Here is a 14,746-nt window from a genome sequence, read left to right as displayed (position 1 = left end):
TCATCTATAAATAGGATACAACTCCTCTGTATACTGGAGTGAGTAATACCTGTCTTGACTACCTCTTAGGTGAGAGTTCTTTCAGAAATAGTGTGAACTGTATAGATGTATTATTTTTATACTTTTAGGGCAGAAGTTCTTTGATACTTTAGTAAAATATCCATTTAAAATTCTTATGTAGTATGGTGACGGATGGTAACTAGATTTATTGTGGTGATCATTTTGTAATGTATACAAATATCAAATCATTGTGTTACACACCTGAAACTAGTATAATGTTATAGGCCAATTATACTTAAATTTTAAGAGAAAAAAGAAAAAGAAAAAATGTTCATGTAGTTTTTTATTCAGTATCTTTTATGTGCACAACATTGTACTGAATCTCATTAAGAAAGAGAAATTCTTTCAAATGTATTGCATATAATATGCTCTTTTCTCTTTAGTTTATATAACTAGAAAGCATAACATGAATTATTAGACATATATATATGAAGCATTTGACATGCTTAAATAGCATTAGGGCATTAACAAGTATACAAATGAATGGTAGAGGTAACTTCTATAAGAGCTTAGAGGATGCAGAACTGGTTGTGGTCTGGAATGATTAGACATTACTTAATGGGTAGGGCACATGAGTTAGGCTTGAATGATAGGTAGGGTCTAAATTAGTACAGAGGTTGAGAAGCATTTTAAGTAAAAGGCATGACATACTTGTTTCTATTTGGGAATTAAGTCTAATAACATTTACATCATAGTCAGATAACCAGTTTTTCACTTTAGAAAACTGTTGAATTCTCTAACCAATCAGGGATTAATTTATTTAAATGTCATCAGGCACTAAACCCTGTGGAAGTGGCACTGGTGACATGGCAGTCTGTAAAGGAAATGGTATTTGAAGGAGGACCTCGTCCATGGATCTTGGAGCCTTCCCGATTCTTTTTGGAGCTAAGCATTGAGAAGACAGAAAAAATTGGAATAACACAAGTCCGGTTGCCAGCTAAGAGAAAACAGAACCAGTACATCTACCGGGTTCTGTGCCTGGATTTAGGGGAGCAAGTAGGAGAATGATCTTTTTCTAACATTTCTTTTTGCAGTAATACTCCAAATCTTCTGTACTTCTATCCATTTGTTTTCTGATTCTAATGGATTTAGTTTATGGACTAGATAGGAAACTTCTAATTATTGATTAAAATATCTTTTTAAAAAACTTCACTATCCTTTAAATATAGCCAAGGGTTTTGGTTTGCTTATCTGAGAATTTCAACAGTTAACTAACTAAATGGTTCAAGATCTTTTTGTAGTAATGAGCTTACTTCAGACACTTTATCACTATAATTCATTTTCTTGTTGTCTAGGCTAGAAGATATATGGTTTCCCACCTCTGAAGATTGAGAGGAAGGGAAATTTAAAGTGTCATCTGTCATTAGCAATTTTAAAGAACTGGTTAGATCTGTGCTGATAAGAGTAATTAGTATGTTGCTCTTTGTCAGTTAAATTAGTTTTGATTATTTTTAGAGGTAGAGATGGATTTATCCACAGCTGTGCCTTGCTTCTGTCAAAACCAGCAAAGATTTGCAGTTTGACCGGGGTTGAGAATGTAATGTATGACTATGAAACATAGCGCAGCTAACTAGCCTATGTTAGTGGGAATCCATGTATGATTTTAACTTAATAAAAACTGTGCTGGAGAAGTAAAAATTTCTCCAGTGAATTCTATTGCATATATGACTAGCTGTTAGTGATTTCAAGCCTAATTATCCCCTTTTGAAGCTCTCTAGCTTCTTCTTCACATTCTGTTACTCATTAGTATTTCCACCAGAGATGAGTTGAAACACAAATTAGTTTTTCCACTTTTTACCAACTGGTAACAAAAGATTTGGTGGAGGAAAAGACTAAAGTAATTGGCCAGATTTTTAAAGTTCCCTGTGTTTCTATGATACCCTTGTTTCTCTTAGCACTGATAATTAAGAAATATAATGTCTTTAAGGGATTTGTGCGATTATAATATCCAAAGGGACTCTATACTTGAATTTGAATAATTTTAACACATTTAGATTGGCACAACTGACATCAAGTGTCTACCCACAATTATCTCTTGTCCTTGTGTTTTCTTAAAGATTCTGACATTCCGAATTGGAAATCATCCAGGTGTCCTGAACCCTAGTCCAGCTGTAGAGCTTGTGCAGGTACACTTCATATGTGCCCACCCTGCGAGCATGTCACTAACTCCAGTGTATAATGTGCCTGCTGGTGTCCAGCCATGTCCTCTGCCACAGCACAACAAACAACTGGTAAGTATAGTGTTTCCAACTAACTTGCCCTTTGTCTTCCATGCTTTAAGATAAAATGTCTGAAATACAGCTTTTGTCTTATTGAAGTTAGTAAGGAAACTGTTTTATTTGTTATTCAGTCCCTGATGGTGTCTGAGAAGTGGTGATTAAATTAGGTTAGAATTGGCTACACTTAGTGACACTTGGTGACTTAGTGACTTTGGTTCTCATGCTTAGGTTCACTTCTAGTCTGTATAATGTTTTTATCACAAAATAGTTTCACATTTTGTTAAATGTTCCTTCTGCATCTGTTGAGATGATTGTGTGTTTTTTTCTCTTTATTCTATTAATTCTGGTGTGTTACATAGATTGATTTTCATGCATTGAATTTATCCATTGAATTTTGGGGATAAATTCTGCTTGTTTGTAATATGTAAACCTTTTTATATACAACTGGATTTAGTTTGCTAGTATCTTGTTGAGGACTTTTGCATCCATGTTCATGAGAGATTTTGGCCTGTAGCTTTATTTTCTTGTGGCATCTTTGATTTGGTCCTGGAGTAATACTGATGTCATAGAATGAGCTGGGAAGTATTCACTTCTTTTCTCTTTTTAGAAGAGTTTGTAAAGAATTAGTATTTGTTACTCTTTAAACATTTGGTAGAATTCACCCAGTGAAGCCATCTGGGCCTACGACTTTCACTGTGGGACATTTGTGTTTTTCTTTATTTACTGATTCAATCTCAGTATTTGTTATAAGTCTAGTCAGATATTTTTACTTCTTATTGAGTCAGTTTTGGTTACTTGTATATTTTGAGGAATTTTTCCATTTCATTTAGTTTATCTAATTTTTACGCATACAGTTGTTTACAGAAACCCCTTATAATCCTTTTTATTTTTGTAAGGATGGTACTAATGTCCACCCCTTTCATTCCTGATTTTAGTAAATTGAATCTTCTTATTTTTTTTCTAGGTTATCCTAGCTAAGGTTTGTCAATTTTGTTGATCTTTTCAAAGAACCAACTTTTGGTTTGGTTGATCTTCTCTATTGTTTTTCTGTTTACTATTTCACTTATTTTTGCTCTAATCTTTATTATTTCCTTGCTCTGCTTGAGTTTAATTTCCTCATTTTTTCTAGTCTCTTAAGATGGAAGTTTAGGTTATTGATTTGAAATTTTTCTTCTTAAATAAATTTTCCTCTAAGTACAGCTTTCACTAAATCTCTTAACTTTTGGTATGCTGTGTTTTGTTTCTATTTGTCTCAAAATATTTTCTTTGTGGTTACCAAAAGAGAAGGGTGGGGAGGGATAAATTAGAAGTTTGGGATTAGCAGATACAAACTACTGTATATAAAATAGATAAATAACAAGGTCCTACTGTATAGCACAGGGAACTACATTCAGTATCTTGGGGGGTTTTTTGTTTCTTTGTTTGTTTTTATATTGTAATAATCTATAATGAAAAAAGAATATGAAAAAAATGTAACTGAATCACTATGCTATACACCAGAAACTAACACAATGTTGTAAATCAACTATACTTCAGTAAAACATGTTTTAAAAATTAAAACAAACAAAGTGCCCTAAACAGGGGAAAAAAAGATACTTTCTAATTTATTTTGTGACTTCTTCTTTGACCCATTGTTTATTTAGGAGTGGGTTGTTTAATTTCCACACATTTGTAAATAATAAATTTCTTTCTATTATTGATTTCTAATTCCATTGTGGTTGGAGAATATAATTTATCATTTAAATCCTTTTGAATTTATATATAAATTTTATATGGATTGTATATAAATATATTTTATTTGCAAATTTTTGTTCAGATTTGTTTTGTGACTTAAATGTTTTATCTTGGATGATGTTCCATGTGCATTTGAAAAGAGTGTATTCTGCTGTTGTTGGGGGAGTGCTCTATAGATGTCTGTTAGGTCTAGTTGGTTTATAGTGTTAATTCAAGTCTTCTATTTCCTTGTTGATCTTCTGTCTAGTTATTCTATACATTATTGAGAGTGAGGTATTGAAGTCTCCAACTATTATTGTTGAATTATCTATCTCTCCCTTCAATTCCATCAGTTTTGTTTCATGTATTTGGGGGCTCTGTTTTTAGGTGCATATGCGTTTTTAATTGTGTTTTTTTATAGATTGACCTTTTGCAATACCACAGTGCAATTCTGATAATAAGTGGAGTTAGATCAGACTACACAGTCTTAAGGGTATAGTCCCCAACTAGACTGCCCTCACTTCAGAAGCCAGCCACAAGTGCAGGAGTCCACAGGCCACCCACCCTTCTGATCAACTGGCTACAATTCTGGGGACTCCCACAACCATTTCAAGTTTGATAATTTGTTATAATGATTCTCAGTTACTGTTTTATTATGAAGGGCCAGCAAAACAAAGAGACACATAGGGAGAAGTCTGAGAGAGTCTGAGATGTGGAGCTTCTGTATCCTCTACCCAAGGAATCAAGTTTGTGTGGGAACACTAATGTGTTTACCAACCAGGAAGTTCCACTGAGCTTTGGTATCCAGAATTTTTATAGGGGTTTTATTATATAAACATTATTGATTAAATCATTGACCATATAGTTAAACTCCAGCCCCCCACCACTGCCTCCCCTGCCTGGAGATCAGTTGGATATCACCTGGCTCAAAGCCCCATCACTCTATACACATGGTTGGTTTTTCTGTCGAGACCAGCTCCATCCTGAGTCATCTTATTATGTATAAACTGAAGTGTGATCCAAAGGACCCACCTTGAATAATACACACACTCCTATCACTCAGGAAATTCCAAAGATTTAGGGGTTACTTCTCAGGAACTGATGACAAAGACCAGCCAACTTCTTTATTATACAACATTCTTTTATCATTATAAACTGTCCTTCTTTGTCTCTAGTAACAATATTTGTCTTGAAGTCTATTTTGATACTGTTATAACCACTGTAGTTCTCTGTTAGTTACTGTTTGTATGGCATATCTTTTTTTTAATCCTTGAACTTTGAATCTGTGTCTTTGAATCTAAAGTGTGTGTCTTGTAGACAGCATATAGTTGGATCATGTTTTTTTTTTTTGGAGGGGAAGGTAATTAGGTTTACTTCTTTTTTTTTTTTAAAGTAGGTACTGGGGATTGAACTCAGGACCTTGTGCATGCTAAGCATGCACTCTACCAGTTGAGCTATTCCCTCCCCTCAGTTGGATCATGTGTTTTGATACATTCTGGTAATCTCTGCCTTTCGTTTGGAGTGTGTAATCTATTTCCATTTAATGTGACTATTGATAAGGTTGGATCTATGGCTACCATTTTACTGCCTATCTTATGCCTTTGTTGTTTCTCTAATCCTCCATTTCTTCCTTCTTTTGTGTTAAATACATATTTTATAGTGCATCATTGTAATTCCCTTGTCCTTCCTTTTACTATATTATTTTAAGTTATTTTGTTAGTTGTTGCCCCGGGGATTACAATTAACATCTTAACCTTCAATAAACTAGTTTGGAATAATACCAGATTAATTTCAATAGTATGCAAGCTCTTCTGTAAAGCTCCATTTCCTTTCCCTTCCTTTGAGCTGTTATTATCATATATCTTTATACATGCATACCTACCAGATTAATAATGATTGCTTTATGCATTTTTGTTTTAAACAAGATAGGAGAAAAATAATTACAAACAAAAATATATTTATACTGTTCTTTATATTAACCTATATGGTTATCTTTACTAGGCCCTTTGTTTCTTTATGAGGATTCAAGTTACTGTCTAGTAACATTTCATTTCACCCAGAAGGACCTCTTTTAGTATTTCTTGTAGGACAGGTCCACTAGCAACAAATTCCACCTACTTTTTTTAGATCCAAGAATGTCTTAATTTATCCGTTTTTGAATAATTATTGTTTTCAATATAGAATTCTTGATTGGCAGTCTTTTTCTTTCATTACTGGTTGCTATGGTTTCTGATGAGAAATTAGTTGTTAATCTCATGGAGGATCCCTTATAAGTGACGAGTCCCTTCTCTCTGCTTTTATGATTGTATCTTTCTCTTTGACTTTGGAAAGTTTGATTATGATGTGTCTAGATGCCAATCTCTTTGATTTTATTCTACCTGGAGTTCTTTGAGATTCTTGGATGTTTAGAATAATGTTGTTTTTAATTGAACTATAGTCAATTTACAATGTTGTATTAATTTCTGGTGTACATCACAGTGATACAGATATATATGTATTTTATATTCTTTTTCATTACAGGCCATTACAAGGTATTGAATATAGTTCCCTGTGCTATACAGTAGGAACTTACTATTTATCTATTTTATAAATAGTATTTAATAAATTAGTAGCTGGAAATCCCAAACTGCCAATTTAGAATAATGTTTTACATCAAATTTGGGAAGTTTTTAGCCATTATTCCTTCAAATATTCTTCCTCTTTTTCTCTCTCTCTTCTCCTTCTAGGATTTCCATTTTACATATACTGGCACACTTGATAGTTTTCCATGGATCTCTGTTGCTGTTTATTTTCATTTTCTTCATTCTTTTTTCTTTTTGTTCATCAGCCTAAATAATCTCAATTCACCTATCTTCAAATTCTCTAATTTTTTCTTCTGCCTATTCTTATCTACTGTTGTATTCCTCTAACCAGTTTTTCATCTCAGTTTTTATACTTTTCAACTGCAGGATTTCTTTTTGGTTCTTTTTAATAATTTCTATTCATTTATTGATTTTTTCTAGATGATCAGACATCATTTTTATACTTCAGCATGGGTTTCTTTAGTTCTTTGAACAAAATAGTTGATTAAAAGTCTTTGTCTAGTAAATCCAGTGTCTAGGCATCCTCAGGGATAGTTTCTATTGACTGATTTTTTTTCCTGCATATGGGCTATACTTTCTTGTTTCCTTGCATTGCTAATAATTTTTGTTGAAAACTTTATATCTTAAATAACATAGTGTAGCAACTCTGAAATCACTTGAGCTATTGTTTTTTTCTTTTGCTTCTTTTCGTTTTAATGAAGATTCCTGTATCAAGCCTGAGAGACACAGTCCTAGAATTGGCAGTGTTTGATCAACACAGGAGAAAATTTGATAATTTCAGTTCACTAATGCTAGAATGGAAATCCTCAAATGAAACACTAGCTCATTTTGAAAACTATCATTCTGTGGAGATGATAGCAAAGGATGATGGCAGCGGGCAGACCCGGCTACATGGTATTGTAAATATTTATAGATCCTTTCATATACCTCCTAAATGGTTCTGCACTATTTCCTTGTGGGTGACAGTTTATCCTATCTCACCTTTCATCTTTGAGCTTTATATTTTTTAGAAAACATAAAGGTAGATTTCCTTATTTGCAAAGCTAGGATCTAGGGTCCAACATTTCTCATAAGAATATAAAATTAATTTTAAAATTTATTGATTGCCTATTATTTGCCTAAAACTTTGGATATATTCATCTGTTAGCCAGTGTTTATTGAGTGGCTACTACATGTAAGGCCCTCTGCTAGGCACTTGGAGATAATAATGGTGAATAAAACACTCACAGCCTTTGCCCTTATAGACTCACAGTCTAGTTGAGGAAACCAAACTTTAAACATTACAATTGTGTTACGTGTCTTGAAGAGCAAATATGGGGTGCATTAAGAGCATATAATAGGAGGACCTAACCTAGTATGGAACAGAGAAGGCTGCTCTGAGAAAGTAACATTTATTCTGAGATTTGAAGGGATGGCAGAAAGAGGAAATAGAAAGAAAGAACTAAATAAGGTGAGTGAGACTAACTTCGTCACTGATGTTCTCATAACCTCTATCCTACTTTACCACAGTAGCCTCCTAAGTGATATCATTGTGTCTCTGCTACCCTCTATTCCATCCTCCACATTGCTGTCCAGAATGATTTTTCTAAAATACAAATCTGAATCTCTTTCAATATTCTTTTTAAAAGAATTTAAGGCTACTGTTTACTGAGCTCTTATGACATGCCAGGCACTGCACTGAATACTTTATATACATTTTCTCATGTAATTCCCATAACAGTCATGAGAGACTGGCATATTATCGCCTTTTGTAAGTTTACACATTTGTCAAACATTTATTGAGTTTTTACTATATTCTAGGCACAGTTTTAGGCCTTGAGATTATAATAATAAATCGATGAAGCAGCAAGTTCTGTGATATCAAAGCCTGTACTTAACCACTGACTATACTGTCAGTGTGTTGTCACTGTGTTTTTCCGGATAAAATTTATATGTTGCACCTTAACGTACGACTGCTGCCTACTTCTTTGGCTTCACCTCTTATTACCACTCACATATATCCTACATTTTTGTCATACTCAACAACTTTAGATCCTTAACCATGACAAGGGTTGTCATACCTCTTTCCTTTGCATATGTTATATAGTCTCTTTTCTTGCATCTTCACTAGGCTGAAATCTTCCTCTGGTAATCTAGGAGTTTTCTGTTTCTCTGTATTCCCAATCTAAGGAAAATATTCCTTTGTGCCCTTATATACTCTTATACATGTGCTCTGTATATACTTCTGTAGAAGTACTTATCATGCTGTACAGTAATTGGTTTACCTCTCAGTCACCTTCCTAAGCTTTGGGTTTCTTTGAAGACAAGGACTGTATTGTTTTCTTCTTCATCTCTGTATTCTAATTGTCATAGAGCCTAATATATATTAGGCCCTTAATAAATCTTTGTTGAATGAATGAATGAATGTGACATCATGAGAAAATGCTTCATAGATTTATGCATGATCATCATGTGTTGAGGATAAAATAAGAATTGATCTAAGTGGCAGATTTTTGTTAAATTAAAAAGAAAGAAAAAAGAATGAATGAGTAAAGCAGGGTTAGATTATGTATGGCTTCAAATACTAGTGTAAGGAGTTTGAATTGCTCTAATAAAGAATAGTTAGCCATTTAAAATTTTTGAGTAGACCGACATTACATTTACATACACAAAACAGTTTAGAAGAGGGAAAAGTCCTGAAGGGCTCTTATTTCTCACTTCCATTTTTAAATCAAACAAAAATTTCCCCATACACTATTGTCAGCCTATTTTTGTATTCACAAAACCATTAGAGCTGAAAAGAATTTTAGATTTTGTTTGGCCCAATCCCTCATTTAATAAAGGAACTGAGAAATAAAGTAATTTCCCCAAGTCACATAGTAAAAGAAATACAATGGCAGAGTCAGCACAAAAACCCAGTTTTCTGTTTTTTTGTGTATATTTATTTCCCCATTCAGTGTTTGTTTTTTCCTCCCTGCAATAAAACGCCATTTGAAAAAAAAATAGGGCAGAATTTGGTTTTTTAGAGACACTTTTGTGTTCTACATGTTATTGTTTCTCACAGGGTATTTTTCTGCATGTCTCCAGGTCATCAGATCCTTAAAGTACATAAAAAAAAAGGGACTGTACTCATTGGAATCAATTTTGTGGGCTATTCGGAGAAGAAAAGTCCAAAGGTAAGAAGAGATTGTTACATAAAAAATATTAATTAACTGAAATTTAAGTCTCCTTAGAAGTCATTTATAACTGATGTAAATCTGAGAACTATGAGTCTCTATGATTCTGTTATCTTTGGCACTTGAAAGAGTACTGGAATCTTTGCTCACTGAGCTGAGGAATTAAAAGTTTATATTCACCTTTGTGGTTCTAATTACATTTCTAGGAACTTTCCAACTTGCCCAGATCTGCATCTGTGGAGCTGCTCCTGGTAGATGATGTAACTGTATTGCCTGAGAATGCCACCATCTATAACCACCCTGATGTGAAGGTAGAAGCAGCACAGGTCTAACTAAACAGAATCATATTGGAGGGAAGAGTACTCGGTTATTAAAATAAACAGTATAACAATAAAAATCTCACTTACATGTTAAAAATCACTGCTACACATATATAATGCATATGTAATAATTATCCTTAGGAATAATACTCTAATAATCATATTTTGTGTTTAGTCCATTAATCTTTTAATACCATACTCTTTCTTAGGTAAGTAGAAGTAATTTTCTTTGAATTATTTATAAACCAAAGGGAATGGAATATTATTTGTGTGATTTTTCCATAGGAAATATTTAGCCTCGTGGAAGGATCTGGTTATTTTTTAGTCAACAGTAGTGAGCAAGACATTGTTACCGTCACTTACCTGGAAGCAGAAAGCTCTGTCCAGGTGAGTTCTAGAGGTATTTCCAGATGGACAGTCTCAGGTCAAAGTTCTTTCTTAAGAGAGTGATTGGAAAAATTCCATTGGTTGTCTCAGACTTGCTACAAAAATAACATCTGCCTCTCTTTCTATTTTTAACCTACCATAGATTCTTCAACCAAAAATGACAATTGGTTTGGTTTTTTTTTTTCTGTAACTAGCTACAATATGGGGCAATTTTTGGTTCTGGTTGAACTGAGACAGTGTAGGAGACATCTAATTATAAGATTTCCATTAAAAAAATGTTCATTTTTATCATTTTCAATGCACAGAACTATGTAGATAGTTAGATGTACTATTGACTTTATAACCTGAGTATATGGGTATTTTCAGCCAGGACGTGGCGACTCGAAATACTAAGCTGCCTCCATAGTCAATATGCCAAGGGACTTGCTTTTAGTTGACTTGTAATAATGAAAACAATACCTTACATTAATATATGTATTTACTTCCTTTCCTTCTAAGCTCAAAGGAATTTAATTTACCATAGTTACAATGCTGCTTTTTAAAAGGGGAAATTGAGGCACTATGTGCAGGCAAAGGATGTGAAAAAACACGCTGCTCTGCAAAAGCTGTAGTATAGGAAGGAAAAACAAGTGTCAGTCCATCCAGTGCCTTCTCTCCTGATTTGGGATTGCAACGCAAATATACCTGATTTTCTTCATGATATCCTTTCCCTGTTCATAATTAAGAAGCTGTATATGTAGGTTGGATTCTGTTTGAATTCAATCAGTTTAAAACTCTGCTCTTCATCAGTTAATATTTGTTAAGGATACATATTTTGCCACAAGCTGAAACATCACTTTAAGGGTACATATTGTGCTATGCCTGAAACATGTAATGTGACCTCTAAGGATTCTCATCACAAAGAAAGTAAGATATTGTATTTTCCACTGTGGATGGAAATAATTGCTATGATTATGCTTGGAGCATGTCTGCTACTTTACCCAGCTACCAACTTCTTCCTTCTAGTTAGTTCCAGTACATCCTGGATTTCTCACCTTGGAGGTCTATGATCTGTGTTTGGCTTTCTTGGGTCCAGCAATGGCTCACCTCAGGGTGTCAGACATACAAGAGCTGGAACTTGATCTGATTGATAAGGTGAGAGGTGTTTGCTTTATCTCATAAATGAAGCAGGCGTCATTCTCCCTCTCTAACGTCTCTTGATATATAGTCTATGCTCAGCTACCGTGTGTGTATACCAGGTCCTTTGATAATGTTAATGGAAATACTTGCCCTTAAAGAACACCATTCCAACATTAAACATGATGAAGATTAAAAAAGTAGTAAAGAACAACTTCAAAGAGTACACATAGATTAGGCCTGCTCAGTCAAAGGCTGACTAAACATTTAGCATGAACAAAGAGTTTGCCACCTCTAAGAGTTAAACTGTCCTAGGTGAATGAGACACCTCGACTAAAATTATCTTTTTAATTTTTAACCACTAGGTTGAAATAGGTAAAACTGTGTTAGTAACTGTGAGGGTTCTTGGCTCTTTGAAACGCCCATTCCGAAATAAATACTTCAGAAACATGGAACTCAAACTGCAGTTGGCCTCTGCCATTGTCACCCTGACGTGAGTACCATTTCAATACTTCTTTCTCCCTATGCTTAATATCATGAGAATCTCCCTTCAGGTAGCCGGGTTAACTCTCCCTTAGGTTATTACAGATTTTCTTCTTTCCTTTTTCGTCCCAGTACCTTTCAGCCTGTATTCTCTTCCCATATTCAGCTCTCTACAAAATACCCCTTCTAGTTCCTCAAGTGTTTTGTTTGGGGGCTAAAATCATGTGGCTCATTAATATTTCCATTTTATGAAACTTCTCCTTGGATGCTATCCTTTGTGGATGCTTCAGGCTAGAGAACCTTCAAAGAATCTATCTAGAAATAGAAGCATTGATATTCTCTGCAAAAGGGGAAATATGAGGATTCCAAGGCAGTTTAGTATTTGCAGTTTTGCCATGTTTATATTGCCCTTATTCCTTTGGAGAGACAAAACAAATTTTTGCCCTTCAGGAGCTTCCTACCATTGCTATGAACTTCGTCTTGACTCTGGAAATTTATTTTCTGGCAGTTCCTTCTAACTAGAGTTAAAATGAGTAGAAAATATTAAGCACTTTAGAAATATGCACAGCTGGCCACTCTTAAAACCAAATCTTTCTCACCTAAAAACACATGGGTCTTTGCAGGCTAATGGAGGAACAGGACGAATACTCTGAAAATTATATCCTTCGAGCTATCACTATTGGGCAAACCACACTTGTAGCTATTGCCAGGGACAAGATGGGGAGAAAATTCACATCAGCTCCTCGGCAAATTGAAGTAAGGAAATTTTCTCATCCAAAATTCATACTTCATCTTATTTAACATTATTTATCTTTTTCGGTTTAGTTTGCGCAAGTTGAAAATCATTTTACTAAAAACATGATAGTTGTTTAACTCTTAAAACAATATGATATTTGTTGGGGTTTTGTTTTGCTGTATAAAAGTAATACACTTGTAAAAAATTCGGAAAGCACAAAAAAGTATAAAGATGCAGAATGAAAACAAAAAGATGCAGAATGAAAATCACCTATAATTCTACTGCTCAGAGACAACCATCATTAAGATTTTAATGTATTTCCTTCACTTTTTTTCCCTATGCTTATTTTAACATGGATGAATCATACTGCTTTTTTCATCTTCATCTTATATAAAAAGTATTTTATTATATCATTAAAAGTTAATTGTTGGCCATGTGTTGATAATTGTTGAAGCTGAAAGTTCATTACACTATTCTCTCTACTTTTATATATGTTTGGAAAAAAGTAAAAAAGAATAGCCAAATGTATCTTGAGACAAAAGGGCAAAGCTGGAGGTATCACACTCCCTGACTTACTACAAAGCCACAGTAATCAAAGCAGTATAGGACTGCCACAAAACAGACAGATCAATGGAACAGAATAGAGAATCCAGAAATAAACCCATGCACCTATGATCAATTAATCTACAACAAAGGAGGGAAGAATATACAATGAAGAAAAGACAGTATCTTCAAAAAATGATGCTAGGACAGCTACATGTAAAAGATGAAATTAGAATATTTTTATAAAATCATATACAAAAGGAAACTCAAAATGGATTAGAGACCTAAATATAAGACTAAAAACCATAAAACTCCTAGAAAACATAAGCAGAACACTCTATTTTTTTGGACCTGTCTCCTGATGCAAAGGGAACTAAAGCAAAAATAAACAAGTGAGACCTAATTAAACTTTAAAACTTTTGCACAGGAAAGGAAACCATCGATAAAATGACAAGTCAGCCTACTAAATGTGAGAAAAACATTTGCAAATGATATGACTGATAAGGGGTTAATATCCAAAATATATAAACAGCTCATACAACTCAATATCAAAAAACTAACAAACAAACAAACTATCCAATTAAAAAATGGGTGGAAGACCTGGATAGACATTTCTCCAAAGATATATAGATGGGCAACAAGCACATGAAAAATGCTCAGCATCGCTAATTGTCAGAGAAATGCAAACAAAACCACAATGAGATATCACCTCACACCTGTCAAAATGGCTGTCCTCAAAAAGGCTACCAATAACACATGTTGGTAAGGATGTGGAGAAAAGGGGACCATTGTTGGTGGAAATGTAAATTGATGCAGCCACCTTGGAAAACAGTACAGAGTCAAAAAACTAAAAGTAGAAGTACCATATGATCCAGCAATTCCACTCCTAGGTATATATCTGAAGAAAATGAAAATTAGTCTGAGGAGAAATATACACCCTAATGATCCTAGCAGCGTTGTTTACAATAGCCAAGATATGAAAGCAATCTAAGGATCCATCAACAGCTGAATGAATGAAGAAGAGGGAGAATGAACTATTACTCAGCCATAAAAAAGAATGAAATTCTGCCATTTGCAACAACATGTATGGACCTGGAGGGTATTATGCTTAGTGAAATAAGTCAGACAGAGAAAGACAAATACTGTATGTTATCACCTATATGTGGAATCTAAAAAGGAAACAAATCAATGAATATAACAAAACAGAAAGAGACTCACAGATATAGAGAACAAACTAGTGGTTACCAGTGGGGAGAGGGAAGTAAGGAGGGGAGATAGGGGGAGGGGATTAAGAGGTACAAACTACTATGGATAAAATAAGTCAGCTATAAGGATATCCTGTACAGCACAGGAAATATAGCCATTATTTTATAAGAACTTTAAATGGAGTATAATCTATAAAATTACTGGATCAGTATGTTGTATACCTGAA

General features: G+C 34.0%; 1 protein-coding gene across 1 annotated transcript in view; it reads left to right on the top strand.

Moving 5' to 3' along the window:
• The window catches only part of NUP210L (nucleoporin 210 like), a 69,384-nt gene that overhangs the window by 30,257 nt on the left and 24,381 nt on the right, over window positions 1-14,746 (top strand). Inside the window, exons 15-23 of the mRNA XM_010980332.3 lie at window positions 835-1,056; window positions 2,118-2,291; window positions 7,276-7,468; window positions 9,641-9,729; window positions 9,936-10,040; window positions 10,335-10,436; window positions 11,442-11,570; window positions 11,918-12,045; window positions 12,659-12,791. Of these exons, the coding sequence (XP_010978634.3) occupies window positions 835-1,056; window positions 2,118-2,291; window positions 7,276-7,468; window positions 9,641-9,729; window positions 9,936-10,040; window positions 10,335-10,436; window positions 11,442-11,570; window positions 11,918-12,045; window positions 12,659-12,791 (1,275 nt within the window). The remainder of the gene's footprint in view (window positions 1-834; window positions 1,057-2,117; window positions 2,292-7,275; window positions 7,469-9,640; window positions 9,730-9,935; window positions 10,041-10,334; window positions 10,437-11,441; window positions 11,571-11,917; window positions 12,046-12,658; window positions 12,792-14,746) is intronic.

The sequence above is a fragment of the Camelus dromedarius genome, chromosome 23 (genome assembly GCF_036321535.1).
Source record: "Camelus dromedarius isolate mCamDro1 chromosome 23, mCamDro1.pat, whole genome shotgun sequence".
Lineage (NCBI taxonomy): Eukaryota > Metazoa > Chordata > Mammalia > Artiodactyla > Camelidae > Camelus > Camelus dromedarius.
Note: the sequence above shows the minus strand (reverse complement) of the source record. Positions and strands in the feature narration are given on the sequence as shown.